Source organism: Alexandromys fortis, unplaced genomic scaffold, assembly GCF_014885135.2.
Source record: "Alexandromys fortis isolate MF-2015 unplaced genomic scaffold, M_Fortis_MF-2015_v1.1 scaffold_149, whole genome shotgun sequence".
NCBI lineage: Eukaryota > Metazoa > Chordata > Mammalia > Rodentia > Cricetidae > Alexandromys > Alexandromys fortis.
In genome coordinates this window covers 928,698-955,166 of record NW_026068025.1, presented here as the reverse complement: position 1 = coordinate 955,166, position 26,469 = coordinate 928,698, and the positions used below count along the sequence as shown (strand labels likewise).

The 26,469-nt window shown below is 45.7% G+C and overlaps 2 protein-coding genes across 8 annotated transcripts in view; one reads left to right on the top strand and one right to left on the bottom strand.

Annotated features, from left to right (window-relative positions):
• Positions 1–26,469, bottom strand: part of Mprip (myosin phosphatase Rho interacting protein) — a 133,223-nt gene that overhangs the window by 48,349 nt on the left and 58,405 nt on the right. For all 7 annotated transcript variants that reach the window (XM_050163567.1, XM_050163569.1, XM_050163568.1 and 4 more), the window contains 2 exons: positions 8,664–8,815; positions 5,027–5,111 (listed from right to left, as the gene is read on the bottom strand). In XM_050163567.1, coding sequence (XP_050019524.1) covers positions 5,027–5,111; positions 8,664–8,815 — 237 coding nt within the window. The remainder of the gene's footprint in view (positions 1–5,026; positions 5,112–8,663; positions 8,816–26,469) is intronic.
• LOC126514607 (NHP2-like protein 1) lies at positions 1,037–2,221 on the top strand. The gene has a single exon (XM_050163601.1). The coding sequence runs from the start codon at positions 1,072–1,074 to the stop codon at positions 1,456–1,458; it is 387 nt and encodes a 128-aa protein (XP_050019558.1). The 5' UTR covers positions 1,037–1,071; the 3' UTR covers positions 1,459–2,221.

Here is a 26,469-nt window from a genome sequence, read left to right as displayed (position 1 = left end):
TTGCTTATCCACATAAGGAAAACTTATCCCATGGCTGGGCAGTGGTGGTACAAACATTTAATCACAGTACTCAGGAGGCAGAGGTAGGCTGATCTCAGTTTGAAGCCAGCCTAGTCTACAGAGAGAGTTCCAGGACAGCCAGGACTACACAGAGAAATCCTATCTTAAAAAACAAAACAGCAATAACAACAACAAAAGACAAATAAAAAAAAAAAAATCCTATCCTGTGTTGATGATTTGTGGAGGTGAAGCCTTTAGGATATGGTTAGGTCATTCCTCTTTAATGGAATCAGTACCCTATAAAAGAGGCCCAAGCTATCTACACTGGTCCTTCCACCATGTGTGAGAACTAGGAAGTTGGCACCTTAACCTTGTACTTCCTTGTCTCCAGAATTCTGAGAAAACAACAGTGTCTATTGTTTCAGCCTCTCAGTCTGTGACATTTTGTGACTAGCATCAGGAATCATGTAAGACACACCATCCCACTCAAGCCTGCACACTCACACCTGTCACATGCACACTTTGTTCTCATGCACAAGCTGTTCTTTATTGGTAGCCCAAGTCATTTCCCAGTTTTCCCAGGGCACAAAAACAATATGGCCATGAGGAAAAGGGGTCTGGGGGTAGGGGTGGGGGGTAAGCTAAACTCAAAAGACGCAGAAATCTAGTTTCTAAGTAATAAGAGAGTTGGACTCTTTAGATGCTGAGCTCAGATAAGGAAAGGATGGGAATCTCAGCCGTCCTGCAGTACCCACTCTTGCCTGTGCCCAACCACTCATACTGCTGAGGGGGCTGCCAAGAGGATGGTTTCAGTCAATTACTATCTTGCCACAAAGAGGTGGTGATATATAATTATCTACCTCCCACTCCCATCTGGTCTCATGCCACAGAACTGGGCCTGACCCACACCTCTGACCCACAAGGAGCTTGTTCTATCTTCTGGAGGATGGGTAAAGGTTCCCCTATCCTTGGGCAAGATCCTTTGGTTAGGCAGAAAGTGACTTCCGCTCGTCTTTCCATGCGGCGCTTTTGTTCTGTCTCGACCCGCGGCGAGGCCGGCGCACCGCAGCCATGACAGAGGCTGATGTGAACCCGAAGGCCTATCCCCTCGCAGATGCCCACCTCACCAAGAAGCTGCTGGACCTTGTTCAGCAGTCGTGCAACTACAAGCAGCTTCGGAAAGGAGCCAATGAAGCCACCAAAACCCTCAACAGAGGCATCTCTGAGTTCATCGTGATGGCAGCAGACACTGAGCCCTTGGAAATCATCCTGCACCTCCCACTGCTGTGTGAAGACAAGAATGTCCCTTATGTATTTGTGTGCTCCAAGCAGGCTCTAGGACGGGCCTGTGGGGTCTCCAGACCTGTCATCGCCTGTTCTGTTACCATCAAAGAAGGCTCTCAGCTGAAGCAGCAGATCCAGTCCACCCAGCAGTCTATTGAAAGGCTCCTGGTGTAGGCCTGTGGCTCTGCCCTTCCTGTCTGCTCCCACCCTACTCTGTATCATACTGTCTGTTAGCATGTAGTGTTTTCAGCCAGTTTCTATTATAAATATTGTACTACATCTGGCTTTTGTATTTTTTATAGTCTTACAGGGTTCTGTCCCATCTCTCCACCCTCTACTACCATTTTTTAATCTGTTTCACTCTAAGCGAAATGATATCTAAGGCAGGTGAGAAGCAGAACGGCACAGCTTAACAGTGGGAAGAACCAGGAAACACCTAAGCCAAGGATAGTGTCTGCTTCCATCTGCAAACTCACTCCTCTGTGCAGGACAAGATGACAGTAACACTGGTCCCTCACGCCTTTGCATATGAGATCTCCATATATGCTACCATGACTGAAGATCTTTCAGCAGCCCCTCCCGCCCGCTGTCATTTGAAGAGAAAGTCTGATAATGTTAAACCTACGTCCAAGTGCCATTTATTAATGTTGTGTTTTTGATATGTGTAACCTTCTATTCTCACCCCATTCCCTACTGAGGGTATCAAGGCAGTAACAATTCAAAGAGATGGTCTGCAGACTCATAGGCGGCCTGAGTTTGACTGCCTGGATCTTGAAGAGTGACAAAGAAAGAATAGTTGGAATAAAGAATACCGGGGCTGGAACTCAGAGCAGAGACAATGCTATCAGGGACATTCTGCCCTTCGTTGAATGGGGATTTCTTGTGGGGCTGTTTGACACCCACTTTGAGAACCCTATCCCTTTCCTCCCTCAACATGGGTCAAATGTATTCTCTGTCACATGAAGAGCGAAAATAATGTTGTTCATTCTTGAGCATCCTAATAAATATGTTCATATTACAAAAAAAAAAAAAAAAGATCCTTTGGTTACGTTTCAAACCCTGAGACAAACTGCTGAGGTACCTATTTAACATATCAAAGCAGACCTGGCCTTCAGGTTATCCCAATATCCCTCAGTCCCTACCACTTACAGGGTACAGGTGGTATACCCCACCCCCTACCCTAAACTTCTTCAGTCCAGAGGCTGGGCTGTCCTTCCCCCAGAGGCTCTTCCTTATATAGTACCTCTTTTGTACCTTTGGTTTCTGCACCTTGTCATCGTCATACCTCCCCCCACCCCCAGGGCCAATGGCCCAGCTCAGTCTGCTCATGTCTACCATATCTACTCTGGACTCTCCCAGATGTCTCTGCCTCTGGCTATGCTCTCCCATGTATCTATAATAAACTTTCTTCCACCATACCTAGGAGCCATGTTCTTTCTTTCCTTTTTATTTATTTTTTCATTCACTTTTTCTTTTGAGCAGGTGGATGAGAAATATAATTGGGTGGATGTGGACACGCAAAGGGTTGTAGAGGCACACACTGCACAGAGCCAGCCTGGGTTAGCAAAGGTTGCAGGCACCTAGGTTCATTGCACCAAATCCTCAGCAGCCAGCTGTCATGTTTCTGCTGTTAACACGGTAATGAACCCTGGCTGCTATCATAGGCACTCAGAAGAGCTTCTAGAGCCAAGAAAAAAGGGAGTAAGCTCCTCCTTGAGGGGTACCTTTTTCTACTTCTCTGGCATGAAAATGGAAGAGGGGCCACAGTGAGGAGGAAGGAAGGGTCCTGCTTTGGAATAGAGGGCAGCTGAGACCCTACAGAAACCAAGAATCCTAGGGAAGGAAGGACAGGGAATGTTCAACATATCCAGATACAGAGCAAGGGCATCACCCAGGTCTTTGCCAAAGGCCTAGAGCCTTGGCAGGGAATTGGGGGGGGGGGGGTGTCAGGGTTAGAGAAGAGAACCACTCTCCCAAGTTCCATGTGGGCAACAGACCTGGGGAGAACTAGGGGACTCTTCCTATGGCCATGCCTTTGGGGTACTCCTGTTTCTCTCTCCTCTAGGCCTTCTCTTCAGGAGCATATATATGATGGCCATCACCTCTTTAGGAACAAACTGAAGTTAGTTAGACACGGTGGAAACCAAGGCTTCCAGTTCTCAGTGGTCTAAACAAAAACTCTTCTAGGCTTGTGCAGGTCCATGGGAGAGAGGAGGAAATAGAGCTTCATGCTCACCCACAGAACCATAAGGGCCACACAAATGCCTATGGCAGCAGACTGTGTATTCAATCCAAATGCAGTTCTTGTCTCTCTCCTGAGGCCAACCAGATGTCAGTTGTAGAGAAGGGGAGAGGTAGTGCCATAACACTGATGGAAGAGACTGGGAACTCAGTGCCCGGGCTCTGAGGCATATCCTCAGGGAAGGGGTGACTTCCCTGCCTTGGGATCATAGGGCTCTTTCTATTTGCTAGAGAGTTGGAGTCTAGTCACAGGGCAGCATCACTTGGAAGGGACAAAGTTGTGGGGGAGGGGACACATCCAAATTTCTAGCCTGACCCAAGCTGTCTCCTGTACATGGGGAGTTACCTTATTTGGAGGCAGAAGCTCTGTGCTGCAGTGTTTCCAAGGCATCACCATGGAAACAAGGCGTAACCCTAACCACTGTTATTCAGCCAGGACTTTTCCCCCTCAAAGCAGGCAGCTTGGGGGATTTGAGCATTAACTGCTGCTCCATAGCAGAAGGCTCTACTTTCAGTTTCCCAGAAACTGACTGCATGTTTTCATTTCTCTGATTACATGTTTTAATGACTACTAGTTAGGGGCATTGCTCTTCAGAGAAGGCTGGTTTAGGTGCCCTTTGGGCATCTTTGGTAAAGATGATATGCAAGATGGATGGTGGTCAATGGAGGGCAGGCCTGAGCTGCACCCTGCTAGGAAGAGAAACTGTCCACAACAGTCCTAGGGATGTGGGGACCAGGCCAGCCTCTCTTTGCTTCCACAGGACCCTGGCTTTGTGATGCCTAGAAGACCTATCTTGCTCATTCTCAGGACTAGCTTAATTTATCTAATGTAGGTCAAAACCCTGGTGAGGGCAACATTTGGTACAGAGGGAAAAAGATGAACACTAAGTACCTACAACCACCCTAGTCAAAGGCCCTTACTGGAAATTCATAATGGTTATTTCACCCTTCCAGAGCCCAAGGGTATGGTGAACACAGCAAGAATGGGGGCTTTTCTGCCCATGAGCCCAGAATACCAGTTAGGAAGAGGGAGGGAATGAGAAAGGGTGGGAGAGTAGGAGGAAGGGAAGGACTGTCCCAGTCATCTAGCTCTGGTCACAGTCCAAGCAGGGACCCTCCTGGGCTCACCTTCCTTGTTGCTTAGCCTGCTATCTACAGGGACACTTCTTTTCTTTGACTGTGGCAGAAGAATAGACCACTCTGCCCTTCCCAGAGGTTGACAGGATGGGCAGGGGAAGGGTCACAAGCTAAGCTGCTACTGCTTGGCATTTGCCGGCTGGCCTGAAACTTCCTGAAGACAGCCCAGGACATTCTAGCAGGCTATTCTGCTTAGTGATTTAGAGAGGATGACATATGGCCTATGACTCCTAAAGTATAGGCAGGAGGGAGGAGGTGGCATGCAAGCTGTGACCACCTCAGCCCTAGCCAGACCTTTCCCCATTCTCTTGCCCTCACTTCTTCCCAGGCCCAGCTCCACTAGGGGACAGGCCAACCAGCCTACCTGTGCGGTGGGTGGCTCCACTTTCCGTTTCTTCTTCTGGTTCTGCTTGTTGGTTCTGGGATACACCATGAGCATCTCTAGCCACCTGCAAAGAAGAGAGGAGAAATAGCACCAGGTAAATCCCTGGCTTTTAGGATCCATGTTGCCAGGCCTTGCTGGAGTGGTAGAGACCTCCATCCCTTAGGTGCCCTTTTTGGAGAGACCTATTCAGTGGTCTCAGTAGTAACACTGAGCAGGTTACCCCAAATCAGAGGGCAGAAGTTGGGTAAGACTCTATCATAGAGCAATCCAGGTAAAGTACAGGCTGTATGAGGATTAGGCCAGACAATGACCCTATTCCACAGCCACCATGGGCTCAAAGCAAGAAGACGTCTCTATTCTGACAAAGAGGCAGGGTCCATCAAAGGTATTACGGAATGGAGGGACATCACTGTTCCATTACTGACCCTATTCTAAGGACCTAGTCTCAACTTTAAAATATCCTTCCAGATTTGGATTTGGCAAGTGCATAGCCAGGCAATGACTGGCAGATAATTAGGGCTTTGGGGCAGATACTAAAGGAGAAAATTGGAAGTTATATCAGCAAAGTTCCCATGGTGGGTCACCTCAGGAGTGAGAGGCTAATCAATAAGACTACTACTCACACAGGAAACATGCTAGGTCCAAGGTTTGAACAAGGCCACACAGTTGCCAAGTATTCTTCACCAAAGCCTGTATTTTAGAAAGCCATTCTGGGCCAGCAACAGAAAGCAAGAAGAGAAAAAGAGCTATAGGCAAAAGGTTAGGACCCCTGATCTGGTAATGCCACTATGCCTTGGGTACTCCAGAATTTCAGAAGGACCGTAACATAAAGGTAAGAGGGCTTACTTCTGAAATCTGGTCTCAGTCATGACCAAGTGGGGCACAGTAGCCAGCCTTCTCTCTAGACAAGCAGTAGCTGTAGGAATCACAAGAGAGACAGGGCTCCGAACTTCACAAAACACAGGGGCCCATGATGGGTCCAGGCCTGCGGTAGTGATGGTGGTGGCCACATTCCTGTACTTATCAGTACCCCTGGAGCAAAGAAGAACTCCTTGAGGTGCTTCTATAATTTGGGTTTGCTGCAGGAAGGGAAGAGAAGCAACCAGTTGCTTTTTGGAGTAGTCCTGGGAGCTGGAAGCTAGGGAAGCCAAGTTTTGTGCAGGAAACTACAGTTGCTACACAAAGGACTACTTAGTCCAACTCAACCCATGCCCAAGGATGCACAAGCTACTAAGAGCACAAAGGCCTACTTTTTCAGAGTCCTGATGGTCACTTCTCCACGATCCCCAAGAAAGGAAGGCATTACATCTGGAAGATTAGCAGATGGACAGGCTTCCCAGTGCATGGAGCCCCCATCTTCCTGCTCCATCTTTTTTTTTCCAGGAAGACTGGATCTTGGAACTGCTCTATATCACTTTATATTTCTGTCAGATACTTGAGGATCCATGATTGAAGGGAGTGACTCCTACAACTTCATCAGAATCCCAGGTCAAGATACCTCCCCACCGGGGCCCCAAGGTATGTGGGGCATAGGGCAGGGGTTGTACAACCAACCTCCAGAGTGTGCAAATACCCGTGTTCTACCCATTGTCACCAAGGAGCCTTGGCAGGGTGCATTCATCAAAAGGAACTGGATTGCTCAGGTACCTAGGGACTTGGGAAGTGTTTAAGAAAGAGACGCCTGGGACATTCGGTCACTACTAAGCAAGGGACAGAGCTGTCAGGGCTGAGGCATAATGGAACTGGTCTACATTCCCATATCTCCCTTCTTCCTACCATGTAAAACAAAACAACAAAACAAGGTCTTGCTACATAGCCCAGATTGTTGGGCTGTCCTGGAACTCTTGACCCTCTTCTTGCCTTAGTATCCCAAATCTGGAATTTCAGGTGTCTGCTGCCATACTCAGCAACATGTGACTCTGTCAAGGAAGCCCAGTGGGATGTATGTACCCAACATACTCAGACATGTTAGAAATGTGAAGAACAATCCAGTGAAGAGATGGGGATCAGTTAGTGATATGAGGTTGGTGGGTACCAAGTTTCTCCAGTTCCCAAAGGCAGAGCTAGGTCAGTAAGAATGAGAGAGTGGGCAGAGCTGATGGCAGGGCAGGGAATAAAGCATCCTAGCCTCTGGGTGAGCCAGAAAGCAAACACGAGCCCCAATCAATCCTCTGGAGAAGCTGTGTCAATATGGTCCCAGCAGCCTGGAAGTCACTCATGGCATGAGAGAACTAGAGAATGAACCACCCACTTCCTTCAGCAAATCTCGGGGGAAAAAGGCAGGGAGGAAGGCTGAGTAGGTGGTAGATGTCTCTGCTTTCCCCCCTCCAATTTGGTGAAAGTATCTTCTCCTTAGGAACTGGTTTTGGTGTGACAAAAGCATGTAGGCCAATGGGGCCTGGAGTACAGAGATGAAGAGCCATGATAGCCTTGGAACATTTGTGTCATGCCTAACTTCTATGGGTACCAAAGATCCCAGCATGTGGGCAAGACTACAGAAGCTGCTGCTTGGGTCAGAAGAGGGCTTTCAGGAAGGAGAGGAGAGAAAGAGCTTCGGGTGGCCTGCTATAACTATGGCCATGACACAGACCTACCAATAAGCTGTGAATCGTGGGGAGAATTAGTCAGCATACACAATTCTGAAACTGCAGGTGCTTGGTGGCACCTTGTTCAGTTAATGATCATCAATAACCATGTCTACCTAGCAGGCTACCATGGTACATGCTGACAAAAGAAGACAACAGAGGAATGACCAAGGAGAGTGTCTCAGAGTAAAGCCAGGACCCCAAGGTAGTTCTCAAAGGGATCAGTCAGACAGATGCTAAACATCACCTCTCTGAATCACATGGCATCAGTAACCCAGTTCTAGATACTCCCAGCTTGTCCTGAAAAACCTCAGACTTCCTTTTCAATCCCAAATGCCACTGGGGTCTTCCTTAGATCCAAGCCCAGGAGGGTGAGCATCCCTAGGAAAACTCATTTGGGACAGGTGTGCTGGATCAGGCCAGGTAGACAGAAGGTCACTCACACCTGACTGCTCTCCTGCTTCTGACCCTCTGATTCCTTGACATAGAGCAAAGGTTCATCAGAAGCCCCTGGAATCCTTAAATCTGATGTTCTGGGTCTAACTCAGGAAGACACAAAAAGCACTCCTCCACACTGTCTGCAGAAGCTTGAAAAGGAGAATTCTTAGTCACATAGCAGAGAATATCCCTTGACCAGTACTGGCTGACTTCCTGAACAGCCTCACTAGAGATACAGCCCATGTTAAAGGAAGGCAGTTTTCCCAGTGGCCTTGTACTTGCTCAAACCAGAGGTCCTCACCCCCTCTACCCCGTGCTACAGTCTGTTCCTTTCGACCCCAGATTGACTTCTTCCAAAGGTTTGACACACCTGTCCTCTTTCAGCCTTATAGGATGATGGGATTCATCACTGAGAAAATACATGCATGTGCATCACCTGGAGTTTTCAGTGCTACATAGGATGTGTGAGGGTGTGTGTGTGGTGGTGGTGGGCACCAACCAGTGAAGAATTCTGAAGAACACTCAGCAGCCCTGGAATCTGGAGAATTGAGTGGACAAGCAGACAGTGCTTCTTGTGGGTCTGGGCAACTTACCCACTGATAATCTCCTTGGTCTCTGCCCTGATAAAATGTTCCTTGTCGGGCGTCAGAATGCAGAGGGAGAACTTCTGCCCAGTGCGGGTCTCCCCATCCACCACATCTGTGCACTGGTTCATGTTGATGGTGCCCTGAGGGAGGGTGGTAGGCTGCAAGTACAAAACAAGTCATTCAAAAGAGGTAGTGTCAGGTTCCATAGCCACCAGCAGTCCTTCAAAACCTCAGACTTCCTTTTCAATCCCAAATGCCACTGGGGTCTTCCTTAGATCCAAGCCCAGGAGGGTGAGCATCCCTAGGAAAACTCACTTGGGACAGGTGTGCTGGATCAGGCCAGGTAGACAGAAAGTCCTTGGCCCTCAAGTACTACTTCCTATCCACTCATCCATGGTGGGGAAGACCAAGTTGGACGTTTTTAGAAGATACCTAGCTGGATTTCACCTCCTATTTGGAGAGCAGTGTCCTGGCTTGCACTGGAGGAGGAGGAGGACGGTGAGAGAATAGCTCAGTGAAGACTGCTGGGGAGAACAGGAGGCTAAGATCCTAGTCTCAGATTCAATACCAAGGTGAGGTTTTTTTTTTTTTTTTTTTAAAGATATAAGGAGGTGAACAGAAGAGAGCCACATCCCTGAGCCCTAGCTCTGAGGCTGGGAAATAGACCCAAAGACCCACACCTAAACACGCCATGGCTTTAAGGAGCCCTACAGAGACTTCTTGAAGGGCTAGGAATAGACACATGCACACACAGACACAAAAATGCACAGTTAAGACACCAAAATAAAGAAAACTAAAATCAGAAAAGGAAGGTGTTGAGAGAATCCCACTGAAGTGAAGGGCTGGTGAGAGGTCTCCAAAAAGAAGCCAGAACTGTTAGCCTCACAAGGCCCCCAAACACAGATGTTCTGGGAAGGCAGACAGGGTGCTATGTATCCTATCATGCCCATTTTTTACATTGCCAGATCCTACAGGGAAACACTGTCAGTCTGTTCCAGAAGCCACAGGTGGGTAGGCTTTGGGGCAGACAGCAACTTCTCACCTAATTCCCCAAGGCCTACTACTTGAAGGGCTTCCTTTCTTACCACTAAGTGTATGGAGCAGCGGTTGGTCTGCCTTCCTCTACAGCTCTATGGGATCCATTTTTTACCAAGATCCTGCTGACTAAGGCTAAGGGGGTGAGGCCTTGTCTCAGAGCAGGGAATGAGGCCGGGTACCCACACTGAGCTCAGAACCACCAACCCATGAATTACATCTGTCAAATGTGTGTTAGGCAAGCTCTTTCCAGTTAAGGTCATCAGAATGATCCAAGAGTGTCTAACTTGCTTGATGTAGACTCAGGGAGTGTGTGTGTGTGTGTGTAAGACACACACCATGATGACAGGGATGACACAGTACCAGAATAGAGGGTTCTTACCCACACAAGGTTCATGATAGCCTTCCCATGGCTGGAAGTTGGACCCCCTAACTGGCGAGCCTTTGAGCTCAAGAGCACATACCCCCGGGAAGGGTATATTAAGAGGGCCCAGCCCAGCTCTGCCAAAGAGGCAGTCCTGCAACCCCAGCAGGGCTTCTCGGTGACCAGTGGACAGAGATAGTAGTCTAATACCCAGGCTTGCCTAGATTCAGAGCCTGGTCTTTCTGGATGGAGAGACCCAGGATAGGGTCCTAATTTTCCTCGCCTTTTCTTTCCAGTGCCAGTCCTTCTAGTCCACGTCAGTTTTAATCACTGGCCCTCTCTAGTATGCTTCATAAACCTGGTTTGGTTAAATTGTGCTTTAAGAATTCTTCATCCCTGTACAAGGCACACCATATTTCTGAGACAGAAGAGAAAAAAACTAATGCTATGGGTATTGGGAAGACAGAATGACAAGCTGTGCAGAGAGCTAGGGGGTGGTCAGATAGAAAGAACTGCAAGAGATGCCTCTTCTGCCTTGATGTTGGAACTCCATTCCAGTCCTTGAGATTAAAGTACTGACAGTCAAGGCTATCATGTGGTGGTCTTAATCACAGCACTTGGGAGGCAGAGGCAGGTGGATCTCTGTGAATTCGAGGCTAGCCTGGTCTACAAAGCAACTTCCAGGACAGCCAGGACTGTTACACAGAGAAATCCTGTCTCAAACAAAACAAAACAACAACAACACTCCAACAACACAGCAATGGCCATGATGGCTTTCAGATCTATGTCAATAGAGTATGAAATATGACAATATATCATGCAAGTGATATGTGGGGATGATAAAACATATCAACAAAAATCTTGTTATTTCTTTCTCAAGAGATTGGCCACTAGGCCATTCAAGGATTCAGTGTCACCAAACTGCTCAAGTCCCTACAGCCCTACTTTCCCCTCTTGCACAGCAACAATCTGTACTAGACACTTGACCATGAGAAGACCCTAACTTAGAGCTGAGTATCGCTATGGTCTAACCTTTCAACCTCTCTACTTCCCGGGCCTCAGCTCTATTTCCTTTAGAAAGGGTTACAAAATGGTCCATAGAAGGTAAAAACAACCAGGTAGGCACTGTAAGTCGGCACACATCTGTAATCCCAGCACCTGGGAGGCAGAGGCAAGAGGACTGATGAAAGTCTAAGGACAACCGGGCTAGCCAGGGCTGAAAGAATGACATAAACTAGGATAGGACAGGAGGAAATTAGCATTCACTTTTAACTAGTGTCTTTGATGCCTCTCCCACTGCCCCCTTATCAGAAGTGTGTGTGTGTGTGGGGGGGGATTACTGGATCCTGACACATATACAACTAGGAACAATCAGAGAATACTATAGAAGGAAGGGGTAGCTATGGTTCTAGAGCCCAATCCACTCACAGGGCTTTCAATGAGATGGGAAGAAACTGTTCCAAAATTAAATTCTCTCATTTATAGCTAACTTCTTTTTAATGGAGCTTTACTAAAAATTAATTTATAGCACACAACTTACCTGTTTACAGCGTATAGTTCAATGACTATTCAGCATTTACAGAACTGTACAATACTCACCCCTATAAACCTCAGGCCATTAGCCATCATTTTCCTCTGTCTCCCTCCAACTTCTCTGCCTCTGAAGAGTTATTCCTCCAATATTTTATACAAACAGAACCACATGGTGTGCAACCCTTTGTGTCTGGAAGCTCCTTCCTTGCCTACACTCTGAAGGTTCAACAAACCACCTTTTTGCCCAGGCTGAATAGCCATCTACCATGTAGATGGACCCCATTTTGCTTTTTCACTTTACCACTGATAGAAATCTGGGTTGTTTCCATTTAGAACTGCTGTGAATAATATTGCTGAACACTCATGTTCACATGTTTGAATGGCCACATACTTTTACTGCTCTCGTGTAGATAGCTAAATGTAGAATTGCTTGGTCAAATGGAAACTGTATGTTTAACTCTTTCAAACGCAATAGACTATTTTCTGAAGTGGCTGAATCACTTGACTATCAGCTGTGAAAAGCTCTGGAATTATACAAACAAAAACCTCCCCTCTAACCCTTTGGGTGTATAGTGTGCCACAATATGCATGGTGTCAGCCCTTACCTTCCACTTTTTTGAGACCGGTCTCTTTATTGTTTACCACTGCATGAACAAGGGAAGCTAACACTCCAGTTTTTAGGGATTCCTATGTTCCACTTCCCATTTCATCCTTAGAGTGATGGATGTATACTGGCACGCCCAGTTCAATGTGGATTCTGGGGATCTGAACTCAAGCCCGCACACTTGTGGGGCAAGTGCTCTATCCACTGGACCATCTACCTCACTACACATTAACTTCCCCCACTTTAACTGGCCTTCTTTTTAATGGGAGTAGCATAAATGGCAGCCTAATAAAGATATTATGAAAGCTACTTTTTTCAAGTTTTTACATTTATTTATTATGTGTGTGTGTGCGCACACTACAAGTGTGGAGGCCAGAGAACAAGCTTCAGGAGTTGGTTCTTCCCTTCTACTGTGTGATCCTTGGGACTGAATTCAGGTTTACCTCATTTGAGCCAACTTGTGACTCTTTTATTTTTAAAATTAGTTTACAAAATAATAGGTTTCCATCTGGGGTTTTGACACCTAGTTCATTTTTATTGATTCTCACCCCCCACACTCACCCCGTCTCTGCCTCACCCACCACTGTGCCTGTCTGGCCTCAGTATTATTAATCCTTCTACTTTGCTCTATTATTTTTTTCTCTCATTCTTCTCCCTTAGAGACTCTCTCTTTCCCCTCGTCTTTTTAGTTCCCTAGCCTTTGCCCACATGTCTCCCACATGACTACACATATTTAACAGCCGGAGCTATGATCTGTACATAGGAGATAATCTTGTGGAATAGTCTTTTTGAGCAGGGATTACCTCACTTAAACAATGTTTTTCGGTTCCATCCATTTTCCTGAAAATTTCATAATCTTATTTTTCTTATTACTCCTCAATAAAATTCTATTGTATACATGTATCACAACTATTTTGAGACTCCATCTCACTCTGGGGTAAGAATGGTAACCAAGAAAATGACAATAAGTACTGGTGAGGATATGGAGAAGGAGGGACTCTTAACTCAGTGATGGGAGTGTGAGTGAGTGCAGCCACTACAGAAATGTGGAAGCTTCTAAAAAAAAAAAAAAAAAAAAAAAAAAACGAAACCACAGAACTCCCTTATGACCAGCTATCCCACTTGTAGGCTAGGGAGGTGCCCAAAGAATGTCTTTTACTACAGAGACATCTGCATGCTCATCTATCCCTGCTCCTTTTACCCTAGCAAGGAGAGAAAATTGGCCTTAACTTTTTTTTTGTTTTGTTTTTCGAGACAGGGTTTCTCTGTGGCTTTGGAGCCTGTCCTGGAACTAGCTCTGTAGACCAGGCTGGTCTCGAACTCACAGAGATCTGCCTGCCTCTGCCTCCTGAGTGCTGGGATTAAAGGCGTGCGCCACCACCGCCCGGCTGTTTTGTTTTTTGAGACAGGATTTCTCTGTGCAGCTCTGGCTGTCCTGGAACTCACTATGTAGATCAGGCTGGTCTTGAACTCAGAGATCCGCCTGTCTCTGCCTACTGTGTGCTGGGATTAAAGGCGTGCGCCACAACCGCCCAGCTGGCCTTAACTTTTATAACTATATTTATCAGGTAATTTTAACCACTGTTATTGGGCAGCAGGTCAGGTAAGAAAACAGCTCTCTGCAACTCAACACTGACACTGGAAGGAAGGAGCAATCACCAGAGTCATAGCAGCACTACACTTGTTGCCTTCTTTTGGCATGCAGGCCACTGTATTCATAATAATACAAATAATAAAAAAAGAGAAACTGATTAGTGGTGGATGCTTAACTAACATAAACAAAGCCCTGTGCCCCATCCACAGCGCCACATAAAGCCAGGCACTGGTGGGACAGGCCTGTCACCCAAACACTCCATTTCCCACAGCATTATTTACAACAGCAGAGAAGCAGAAGCAGTGCTACTGCCCACTGATGAATGAACGGATAAACAAGATGTAGAACATGCACACACAGGAGTATTTAGTTATAAAATGAGAAATGAGGTTAAGTTCTGATGTGTGTTAAAATCGGGATAAATCCTGAGTGAAATCAGCTAATCACAAAAATGACACACACTGTAATAATACTTAAATAAGGAGATTAGTAAGTTAGATTCATAGAAATTTTAAGTAGAACGGGAATAGCTAAGGGCTAAAGGAGAATAATAGCATATTAGTGTTTAATGGTGTCTGTTTCACTTTGGAAAGAGGTCTGGAGCACATGGTAGTGATGGCTGCATAGCAGTCTGAGTGTACTCAGTGTCGCAGAACCAGCAAGTAAGAACAGCTTAAGTGTTAACTTCTGTGATGCATACTTGGATGAACACACACAAGTGTTAAGTGTGTGCGTGTATACACACACATCCTAGACCAATTCAGAGTCCCCAAATGCAAACAACAATAAACACAGTTGGAGTAGAAACAGGCTAAGAAGTGTGACTTGCTGCTATGGCTAGCACACCCTTATGTAGAAGTGGCAATTCTGCAGATGGAGCTGGACAGAGCGATGTGAAATCTGGCCGACTCTGGTTTTAGTTCTGGTGGCCTTGCAGAAACCCTTTCAGTAGATTCAGAATACAGGCTGCCACAACTGGGCATGGCATTGTTCTTCCACTCACCCTGACTTCTAGGGGCAGTAGCAGCTGACATATGAACCACTGTTTCTGGATTGTGGTAATCCTAGGTCAAACCACACACAGATTTGCTCTATCTGAGATCTGAGCCTTTCAACACAGCCAGAATCACAGAGATCAGCATGTAGCCTATTTCCTGGAGCGAGATGCCAAAGCTCTTAACACAACCAGGAAGACACCCATCTCCTTCCCACCAGCTTCTGGCTGCATAGTCTCTGCATAACCACACAGACTCTGGCTGCAAAGATAGCCCTTGGCACATGATATTAAGGAACTGGTTTTGTAAATGGATTAAATAAATGGTCACTCTGAATGTCATTTGCATTTGCTAGCTAGTGGCCTGTTCCCATGTCACTAATTCCAAAAGGATCCACTGGATGTGATGCCAGGAGCCACACTGAAGAGGAAGGCACAGTAATCTGCCATAGGTTTCACAGTGCAGAGGGGAAGAGGGCACACATAGCTGAATTAAGTGTTAAGACAGAGGTGTGAAAACAACCGTGGAGTCAAAGAGGCCAAACAGGAGGAAGCCAAAGTCTTCAGGATGCTAGTGGACATAGGGGTTAGAGATTAGTTTATAAAGTCCTATGAAGAGGTAAGCTCCAAGAGCACAAGAGCAGAGGGACAGATGAGCAAGTACATTCACCAAGAGACTTTCCATAAACATGCTGTATCTCTGTAACTGTGAAATAGCATCACCTCCACTACAGGTAAAAAAAAAAAGTCACTGGGTGAAGTAAAGCAGTATGCCAAAGCTGATGCTGGCAACTAGTGCTAAGAGTATAGCAATGAACTAAACAACAAGAGCTCTGATCCTTGGAGGCTGAACTGGGGGATGAGTCAGGCAGATCATGCATATAGACCAAGTATGGCAGAGGTTCTACAGGACAGGGAGGGACAGTCTGGTCTATTACATGTTCTTGGAATAAGCCTCAAAAGCAAGCAGAACAGGGTCAGGAGGGAGAGCATAAGCTAAAGAGAATGAGCAGTCATAGTAGGACTCTCACCTAAGCTTGAAGAAGCAGGAAGATAGGGAGGCAGGTCATGCAGGCTTTCAAAAATACCAGCAGATGATTCATCCCTCTCAATCCTGCAGCTCTGAGATGATAAGGACTAACAAGGATGGCAGTTCACATCCTGCCCCACTGGAATATGTGTTTCTCTTGAGCCACCCACAACCAGGTCTCCCATGACAGACGCAGAAGAGGTCCTAGTATGTGGATTTCATTTAGGGGTGTCCCTCCCTACAGTCTAGGCCCCTGCCAATCCTTTAAGGAGCCTCTTTTTCTAGCCTATACTGGAAACTACATCTAGAGCAATCTCTTTCCTCTGAATCTCTGGTACTGCTTTTTTTCTTTTTATTATGTTTTAACTTTTAAAAGTTATAATGATAATACAGAATTTCTATATACTCATTACCCAGGTGACTCTGTTATCAACAACTTTCAGCAGGGTGGTGCATTTGTTGCAAGTAGCCAACCAATACTGAAACCAAATCAATAGACACTCATGCAACTGAGTCTTCTGAGTTTTCTCCTAGTGTTCTTTTTCTATTCTAAGACCACAGCATACCATATTGTCATGGAATCTTAGGCTTCTCTCGGGGGTGATAGGTTTCTCAAACGTTCCTTATTTTTTATGATCTTGACAGTTTCAGGAAGTACTAGCCATATTTTTTTAGAATATGCCTCAATTTGGGTATATCTGTTGTTCTCATGGCTAGACTATAGTTCTGGATCTTAAGAAGGAGAGCCACCAAGGTAAAGCTGAGTATGTCTTGTGGTAAACCATTGCCCAGATCTGGAAGAAAATCACTACATACTACATGGTCTGCTTGGTGAGGAAGGGGAGTGATGATGCTTCCTCTAAGAGGAGAAATCTGCATGGGTTATTTGAAATTCTTTTGCACAGTTTTCCTTCTTTTCCCCTATTTATTTATCAACCATTAAATTATATATGCATGGACTTACAGATATTTAACTTATACTCTAGATTAAAATCAAATGCTAAATTACTTATTTTGTTGCTCACATTATTCCAGCTTTGGCTACAGGAGCTTTTCCAGTGGCTCCTTTGTGGAACCAGAGCACTTCCTCATTCTGAAGGACAAGGGGCTCCAGGCTGATGTAGGACAACCTCTGCCCAGTTCTGGATCAGCCTCTAATCCAGAGCCAGGCGCCTATCCTGGAGAGAGACATTAAAAACCCCAGGCAAGTGGTGGGTATTCTTATTGCTCATAGGGTATCCAGGCTTTTAGGCTTCTTGGCTGCCCATGAAGGAAATGTACATGCTGCTAGAATCCAAGCACAATCCCATCTGCCACTCTGTCTTTGCTGATGTTTGTGTCTGGCTAAGCACACTGAGCTCTTCAATACTACACCACTACTACATGGCCTACTCTTTCCTTTGGGCTCCAACACTACTTCTCACCAACTACTATCCAGTTGCTTACTAAACGGTTCAGGACCAGTCTGTGTGCACTGAGACGAACCTCTCTAAGAATTATGCGCCACAGGTACCACACTCCTGTCTTGGAGTCTCCAGGTACCCTTCTAGTTATATCACCATCCAGAATCTCCTTCAGTGAACTACCAAAGAGCCTGCACTTGTCCCTATATGTCTAAGAGTTCAAAGGAGCATGGGAGTATCACTGGGTAAAAAATGGGATACCTTTTAGTATGAGTTTCTGAGACCTTTCCAAGATATATGGATGAAAGACAAAAACGGAGAGTAGCAAGAGAGATGAATTAGTGAGTTCTATTACCGTGACAAAATACCTGAGAAAATCTACTTGAAGGAGGAAATTTTTATTTTGATTCATGGGTCACAAATTCAAGGGTTTCAAAATATATGGTCTTGTGTCTTGACTGCCTGAAGTGAGGCAAAAACCATCATGATGCATGGAAAGAGGAAATGAATGGGGGGGGGGGGGCAAAGGACCTGCTCCCTTTACCTAGATCCTGTATCTTTAAAGTTTCTATCAACTCTAAGAGATTATCAAATTCTGAACTTAGTAATAAGTGAGCCCTTGCTATCAACCAAGCACTTAGCACATGGTCTTGGGGTAGCAGTTCAGATTCAGACCACACTGTGCAGTTTCAAGATTAAGATAGGTAAAAGGGAGAACTGATTGGAGGAAGGCAGAGGCTGGCTGGTGTCACCCCAAGCTTGAAGAAGATGGCTTACTAAGTCAAGCTATATGGACATAGCTCAGCATTTGATGAATGACAAAATCAGCCAGAAATGAAAACAGAAGCCTCGTGCTCAGAGACTGATTCCCATTTCCTGGGTTAGGACTGGGCCATCATGAAGGTAAAAGCTTCCTATGGTGCCTCTGAAACCCAGCTGAGGCTGGAGCCACTGCCTCAGAACTTTTGAGACACTGGTCTCAACTTGCTACCGCAGCTGGCTCTTTCTTAGGCCTGTCACCCAGCTGTTTGGAGTCACTCACATCTTTTGTCTGGGGCCAAGATGACCTGACAAAACAAACATGGATTGAGAATTTGAGACAGAACACAGCTGCACAGAGCTGAGAGGTTGTGGATAATGAAACGGCTTCACAAAGATCTTGGACCAGCACCCCTAAAGCACCTGCCAGCCACAACAACAAAATGAAGCTTGAACCTAAGGAATGGGGGGAGGAAGGGATACAGGCATAGTATCTTTCTTGAAGAAGGCATGACACCACTTAGGGAAGAACCAGAGAAACAGAGAGACAACAGGCGTATCAGGCAACTGTTCCATCGATATGACAGCAGCCCCTTTCAAAGATGCGTGACAGAAGTGACGTGGACAGAACTGTGTGTGATGAGAGGGGACAAAGTCTGGAAAGAGTGTCTCTTTGCCAGCCCCTCAGTAACAAGGATACCTAACTGAAGACTAGGCTCTGAACTGGTCTGCTTGGTGCAAGAATCTGGTTGACATAGATCATTTGTAGACTGGTACACCTAGCTCGCCAACCACTAGAGATCATGCGCCACACTTTGACATTAGGGGGCAACCTCAGAGCAGGCTTAGCTGGATCCACATAAGCTAAAAGCCCAAAGGAATTCAAACACCCTTTGAAAATCCCCCAAATTTCAAAGTAACTAGAAAGCAAGAAACTCAAGCTCAAAATACAGCAGAAATCATAGGTCTTTTAGGCCCACAACCTTGTTAAACACACAAAGAGGACAGAGGGCCTAGGTAGCAAGTCCATCAGAACACAGCCAGGCTATGATCCTTTAGCTCTGTCCTTTGCCTGTACTAGGGAAACCTGATATGAAACTCACATCCTCTCACCCATTTACTTGCTCAGTGAACAATGGAATGTTGAGTACTTGTACTGTATCCAGACTGGCAGGGGCTAAGGAACATGACACTAGAACACTGTCCCACCTAGATAAACCACCTGGAGGAGATACCAGGTTTCCAGCTTAGGTACTGGCTCTTTAGGTCTGTTCTGCTGGAAATGTCACTTAGTGCCTAATGATGAGTGCACTTTTCTCAATGTATCAATTCAGTAAATGTTTCTAGGCTAAGGGCAGTTATGCACATCTGTCATTCAGGTGTGAGAGGTTGAGGTAGGACTGTGAGTTCAAGGTTACACAGTGAGAATGTCACATTTTTTAAATATATTTATTTATTATATATACACTATTCTGTCTGTGTGTATGCCCATACGCCAGAAGAGGGCACCAGACCTCATTACAGATGGTTGTGAGGTGAGCCACCATGTGGTTGCTGGGAATTGAACTCAGAACCTTTGGAAGAGCAGGCAATGCTCTTAACCTCTGAGCCATCTCCAGCCCAGTCACAAATTTTTAAATAGTAAAAAGGCTGGCTGGGCGTGTGGCTTTGCCTAATGTATTTATTGCCCTGAATTTAATCTCCAGCACTGTAAATGAATGAATGAACAAATAAAAACATTTCTAGGGGCTGGAGAGATGGCTCAGTGGTTAAGAGCATTGCCTGCTCTTCCAAAGGTCCTGAGTTCAATTCCCAGCAACCACATGGTGGCTCACAACATCTGTAAATAGGTCTGGCGCCCTCTTCTGGCCTTCAGGCATACAGACAGAATATTGTATACATAATAAATAAATAAATTAATTAAAAAAAAAACATTTCTAGAGTTTGTTTTGTTTTTCAAGACAGGGTTTCTCTGTATAAAAGTCCTGGTTGTCCTGGAATTTACTTTGTAGACCAAGTTGGTCTCAAACTCACAAAGATCTGACTGCCTCTGCCTCCCAAGTGCTGGTATTAAAGGTGTGTGCCACCACAGCTTGGCTTGTGTTAGAATTCTTTTTACTTATTTCTTTTTTTGAGAGGGGCGTGTTTGAGACAGGGTTTCTCTGTAGCTTTGGAGGCTGTCCTGGAAACTCACTAGTAGACCAGGTTGGCCTTGAACACACAGAGATCCACCGCCTCTGCCTCCCAAGTGCAGGGATTAAAGGTGTACGCTACCACCACAGGGCTTTGTTTTGTTTTTAAAACAAAGATTTCTAAAAGGCCTTAGCAGGAGTCCTATCTGTGATGAGAATGACTGTTTTAAAGATTAAAACACTAAAGTGAACTGAAAGGAAGTCCTGCCCAGGCCACAGAGTTAGCACTGTGTCCCTGGGGCAATCCCACATTCTGTATTTTTTCTTTGTAGGGTTTCAACTGACCAGAAATTGAGTTTCTCATGCCTGAGCCTCCAACACAGACACAAACAAGAGATTGTCCTTCCCTTCTTTTTGCTTCTTGTGTAGGCCTCACTCGGAGCAGGCGCCCACACCTGGAGAAGGAGACTCTCAACACAAAAGGCTGCTGTGGCTTCCATGTGCCACAGTAGCCCCTCTCAGAGCCAAGAGCAACCACAACTGAGCAAGTTTCCCTTAAAGCAGAATTAACAAGTGCCACAATGGGTCCCAGGCTAGGCTTGGGAAATGCTGCTACTTATGTGAGCAAAGATTCAGCTCAGCAAAACTCCATGGCCACAACCTGTGTGATGTGTTTTACTATGTACATCTAGAAAGTGCTGCCTATGTGTAACATGCTAAACATAGATAACCAAGGAATGCTAACACAGAACCATGGTTGTGGGGGCTGTCCCTCTGCTCTCTAGACGTTAGTTTCTCTCATCTATAAGATGAGTACACTGAGGCCTACTTCAGAAAGACTGACATGAATTTAATATGAATGTGTACAGAATATTTAAGGTGCAACAAATGCTATGTAACTATCAGAAAAATAAATACAGCCTTCAGTAGCATGCTAGGCTTCCTCACAGAGGTTAAAAAGCTTGCTCAGCCACCAGGAAAATGTAAATGAGAACTACAGTGAAGACTGACACAGGCCAAACACATTGGACAAGGATATGCCCAGACAAGACCCTCATATTCTGCTGGTCAGAATGAGAACTGCTGTAGCCACTGTGGGAAAGTGTGGTGGCTCCTCCAAAGGCTAAATACCAATGACTCTATGACCCAGCAGCACAACTGTTAGACATACATTCAATAAAACAGAAAAACATGTCCACACAAAAATCTGTAATGTGACTGCTCACAATAGCTTGATTTATAGGTGCCCAGGGGTGGGATCACAGATATCCATCAAAAGATGGCTAGATAAGCAAAATATGGGACATCTACACAATGGACTATTTTTCAGCATTAAAAATAAGTTTTAGCTGGGTGTGGTAACACATGCCTTTAATTGCTGCATTCGGAAGGCAGAAGCAGATAGAGCTGTAGACCAACATGGTCTACAGATTGAGATCCAGGTTAGCCAGATTAGAGGGAGAGAGGGGTGAAAAGGAGAGAGAGAGAAAGCTAGTACTGAGGGCGAACAGGGAGTTGAATTACTAAAAGGCACAGGGTTTTCTTTGTAATGATGAAATATTTTTTTTAAATACTTATTTATTTATTATGTATACAATGTTGTGTCTGTGTGTATGCCTGCTGGCCAGAAGAGGGCACCAGATCTCATTACAGATGGTTGTGAGCCACCATGTGGTTGCTGGGAATTGAACTCAGGACCTTTGGAAGAGCAGGCACTGCTCTTAACCTCTGAGCCATCTCTCCAGCCCCCATGATGAAATATTTTTTAATTGAATGACAGTTACAAACATACTACTTGTACATATACTAAAAAATCATGTGTTTACTTTAAATCCATTTAAAGTTGTGTGAATCAAATTTCAAGAAAATTAACAACGACAACAACAACAAAACCAAACCCTTTTACCACCCAGGTCATACACAGAGCAGAGTGCTGAGTTGGGCCATGTGATGAAAGCCCTTTCTGCCTGCTAGACTGCCGCTACCTCTCCTCATCCCTTAGGAACCAGGTATGGTGGTTTTCATGTCTCTGATATGTCCATGGATCAGAATGTAAAAGAATTCGCACAGCCTGTGCCAAAACAATGCTTGCTTGCTTGGATTCTACTGCTTGCCATCTACTCTTGAGCATGTACATATGTGTTTCCGCACTGTATTGCACTGCATTAGCAGTGGAGCTCCCAGTCTGACTTGATGGATCAGTGCAACTTCACTACTTCACACCAGCCTACAGGTTTTATGAAGGCACTCCTCCTACAGGTGGAACCCTGGACCCATTTTCTCTTCTGTGAAAGTATAATTTTGCTTCCATTTAGGTAATGAGGAACACACACACACACACGTGCGCGTGCGAGAAAGAGAGAGAGAGAGAGAGAGAGAGAGAGAGAGAGAGAGAGAGAGAGAGAGCGAGAGAGAGAGCGCACGCGCGTCAGGGACACACAGGTGGCAATTCCCACTACCTTAATCCACAGACAGACCATATGATTCTGATGCTGGACCTACCCCCAACTTCTAAGTCCTCGTCTCCCCTAATCCAGTCTACCTGTGGCTCTAAAGCAGTGCACACCTCCATAGTGCCAACTCAGCCAGGCTGCATCTGGTACATAATACAATGGCTGTAAGGCTTTCTTTCCTTCTATATGTATCCTATTTCCCAACAGAATCATCTACTCCTGGGGGTCGGAGAAGGTCCTCCTGCTTGCTAGGTCCTTTCTGCAGAGCTGAAACTCAGCAGATGCTTAGACCTCTGAATAAATAACAGAAAAGAGCTTTTCCACTCTAGAAGTCAAGGCCCTGGGTGCTCCTTTCACAGATCTGTGAGAAGGCATGCCACACACAAGTGGCTAAAAAGAACATATCACACAGAAAGGCCCACTGGAAACCACTTAAAGGACAGCGATATGAAGGGGATGGAGAAGGACAGCAATGACCTCTGTTTCATGAAAAACTGATCTGTTGTGGTACAGTATGAACTTCAACATTTCTATGCAAAAAGAGAAGGCTAGGTTGAGGATGAAAGCAGGAAAAAAAGGGTAATAAACCCCAGCAAGTCTTCAGTTAGGTAGCTTACAGGTTCCCATAACCACATGCAGAGCAGCCAAATACCCATGAGTGACTGCACCACAGCCTGAGCATCTTTCTAAGCAGTGTTTAGGGGCAGGATTTCTGTGGCCAGGGCTCAGGACAGGGGAGGGTCAAGTGACAAGCTACCAGGTATATAAGCTAGTGAAACCAGAAAGACAACACCAAGTGTGGTCTCCTTAGTACCACACTAGTGAGATTAATGAGGCATCAATTACAACCTCCTTCCTGGCTCCACACTAGTAAGACCAGTGAGGCAAGCACACACAAAGGCCCCCTCTCTAGCATTATGCTTGCCAGCAATTTTAGCCCAGGTTTCTTTCAAAAGTGTATCCAGTCTACCCTTAAAGACCAGGGCCAGGCAAGACAATGATTTAGCCCACAACTACCTGAAGTAAATAACCAATTCATAGCCCATGATCTGTTCCATCATACCTCCTCAGGGAGATAATACCTGAGGGGTGGAAAAAGTGTTCAGGCTATATCTGGAGGTAACACGCCAGGTCTTCTACCCTGTGAACAGCTGAGTTACTGACATGTACCACTGCAACTACATCTGCTCAATACACAGTATCAGTTCAGACACAGAAAATGGGCATGGCCACAAGAAGAAATCATAAAGGAAGCTCAAGTACAGAGCAGCCAGCCGGACTGATGAGGCTGGAAGAAGAGTTGTATCCAGCTGTTAGTCCAGAATAGCCCACCACAAAGGGAACTAGGTATCCAACCCAATGTGGCCGACAGGTCTAGACACTCTGAAATGAAAACAGAGTTCTCTGGAATAAGTGCATATTCCAGGGTCAATTACAGGACTACATGGCCTAAAAGGGGAGCTGAACTACCATAAGCTACAGAAGTCAGGTTCTAGAAGCTAAAATTCTCTTCAGCCTTTGATCCTTCAAATCCTATATTCGGAACTCTACTCTTAAAGAAATAATATAAACAAATAGGGAGCTATATGCATAACTGGAGTCCTTGCTGTTGCCTACACTACTATCAAATGTTTCTGAAGATTTTTATCCTTTAAATGAATGAACAGTATTTTTAGTTAGATGTAACATTGTTGAACCCTTAAACTATTTCCTCACCAGTGAGCAGGTGTTCTTGAACTCCAGGCAAGGGAAGAAACTACCTTGCAAGGGACAAAGGCTTTCTTTTTGTCCAATGGCCAAGCAAGCATAGAAAGCAGGACACCCTGATGGTGTCCTTCTCTTCTCTGTTTCTTCAGATGAATGCTCAAAAACAGGAACGAAGGTTCTGCTGCATTCTGGTTTTCTGTCCACACTTTCACCCACTCTTTTTACAGTCTTCCCAGTGCAGACGAGAAAAGACAGATGTAGTGAGTTAGAGGTACCTCAGGGTGAGCTGACAGCAAGCACAACCAGAACTTAAGCCCGACACATCAACTCATCTATTTTCTGACGAATGCCTGAAGGCAAACTAATTCAACTTATTTTGTTTTGGTTGACTCCACAAGTAGAGAAAGCCCAGCCTAGAGTAAACAAGAAGACTGCTCTCCTGTCCCAGGTACCCTGTGGTCTCTCTAAGACCTCTTCCTCCAGCCAAACTGGCTTAGGAGTTTGAAGATGCCAGCAAGACACTCTGAATCCTTTTGGAATGGGAGATGCTGACTTCCATGGTCACCCATGTCTGTATCCACTTATTGGTCCCCTGCCCAGGACCCTTACGTGCCTAGGAAGAATCAACTCACAGCTACCAAGAACCACCCAGAGAGGGCACACTGCCCTAAGGATAGGTGTCTACGCTGATCTCTACTATTGTGACAAGCTGGCACAGGATGGAAATGTGACACCTACAAGGATTTTCCTTTTGATTTGACTGAAAAATTGAACCAAAGACCAAACAGCAGCAGACTTTCTGGATAACTGATCTTCTTATTTTCATGTCTTAAAAACATGTATGATAAATACCTTGACTTTATAATTGGGCAAAATGACAAAAAGCTTTTTGTGCTTCTGCCCTCCTATACACAACTATTCCAAATCCAATAGTTTGTCTTTTTTTTCTTCCTTAAATGCCCTACATTTTAGAGGTAGGTATGCTTTGCTTCACTTTGCAAAAGCTAAGTAGCAATATTAAAAGTTAAAAAAAAAAGCAAAGGCAGAGGAAAGGGAAACAATTTTTTTTTTATTCTTTAGAAAGAAATATTGGGAAGTTTGCTGAGTGCATTTAGGGATGTCTTATTCTCCTCTTCACCCCATATCTCTGCTGGATCCTGAGGGTCTGGCCTACAAGGAAAAGGGAGAGCAGCCAGTGGCTTTCAACTAGCAGCTGAATACAGCTCTTCCGAGTTCCCATGTGCAGAGCTCCCACATGCAGTGCTGTGCTTCTAACATGGCTATTTTTAGATTCCAAATGGGTTGAGAATGAAAAGAAATGCTGCACAGTCACCTTACTGGGAAGCTCCTTTGTCCTGTTCTTATTCTAGTTCCTCTCTGTACAGCCCCTCTGAGGGGAAGGGAGCAGACCCAGCAGACCCTTGTGCTTTCTTCCTCCCTTGGGCCCTTCTTCCGCTGTGCTTCTGGAGAATCTGTGGGCCTCACCCACTTGTCTGTCTCATAAAGAGCTGGGAAACATGGAGATAAATAAAGCCTCAATTAGGCAGGAGGCCAATGCTAGGAGGTGGGGGTTGGGAAGAGCGGTGTCTGAAGCTCTATCCCAATCCAGAAATGCCTGAGAAAGCGCCCAGGGCCACAAGCAACTTTGAGGTTGGACACTTCCCACAGCCCCCTTTGGCCTGTGCTGACCAGGCGTGGTCAGAGGCTGGGCGCCACGCCATTCCCACATACAGCTCTTCTAGGCAGCCTGGACTGGTGCACAGGCCCTAGCTCCGTTCACCATCCCACATATATAAGAAGGAAGGAGTCTGGGCTCTGGCCTCTTCATTCCCTTCCCAGAGAAGAAGGGACTATAGAGTGTGGACTTATCCCCAGCAGGGATGGCTTCAGAAGCTGTGGTGGCCCTTCAGGCCCAACAAAGGCAGTTCTTTCCCTTTCAACTTTGGAAACTCAGTGTTCTTATTTATTCCTTTCTGAACTTGGAAAGAACAATGAGAAGGAGATCTTGTTTCTTCCCCTAAGTCTTGGGTGGGGGGAGAGCAGCAGTATAGGGGGGGAGGAGACTGGGCCAGCAAAAGCTCACAGATATTTTTAGAGACATGGGAATTAAGTAAGCAGGGACCTTCTGTGGCCTGAAACAGTTTTGTTTCCATCCTAATTCCAAAAGGCAAACGGGTGGTGGAGAAGTCAGTGGCTGAAGGAGG

Coding starts and splice junctions, on each gene's coding strand:
- LOC126514607 (XM_050163601.1), top strand. CDS start 1,072: ATGACAGAGGCTGATGTGAACCCGAAGGCCTATCCCCTCGCAGATGCC.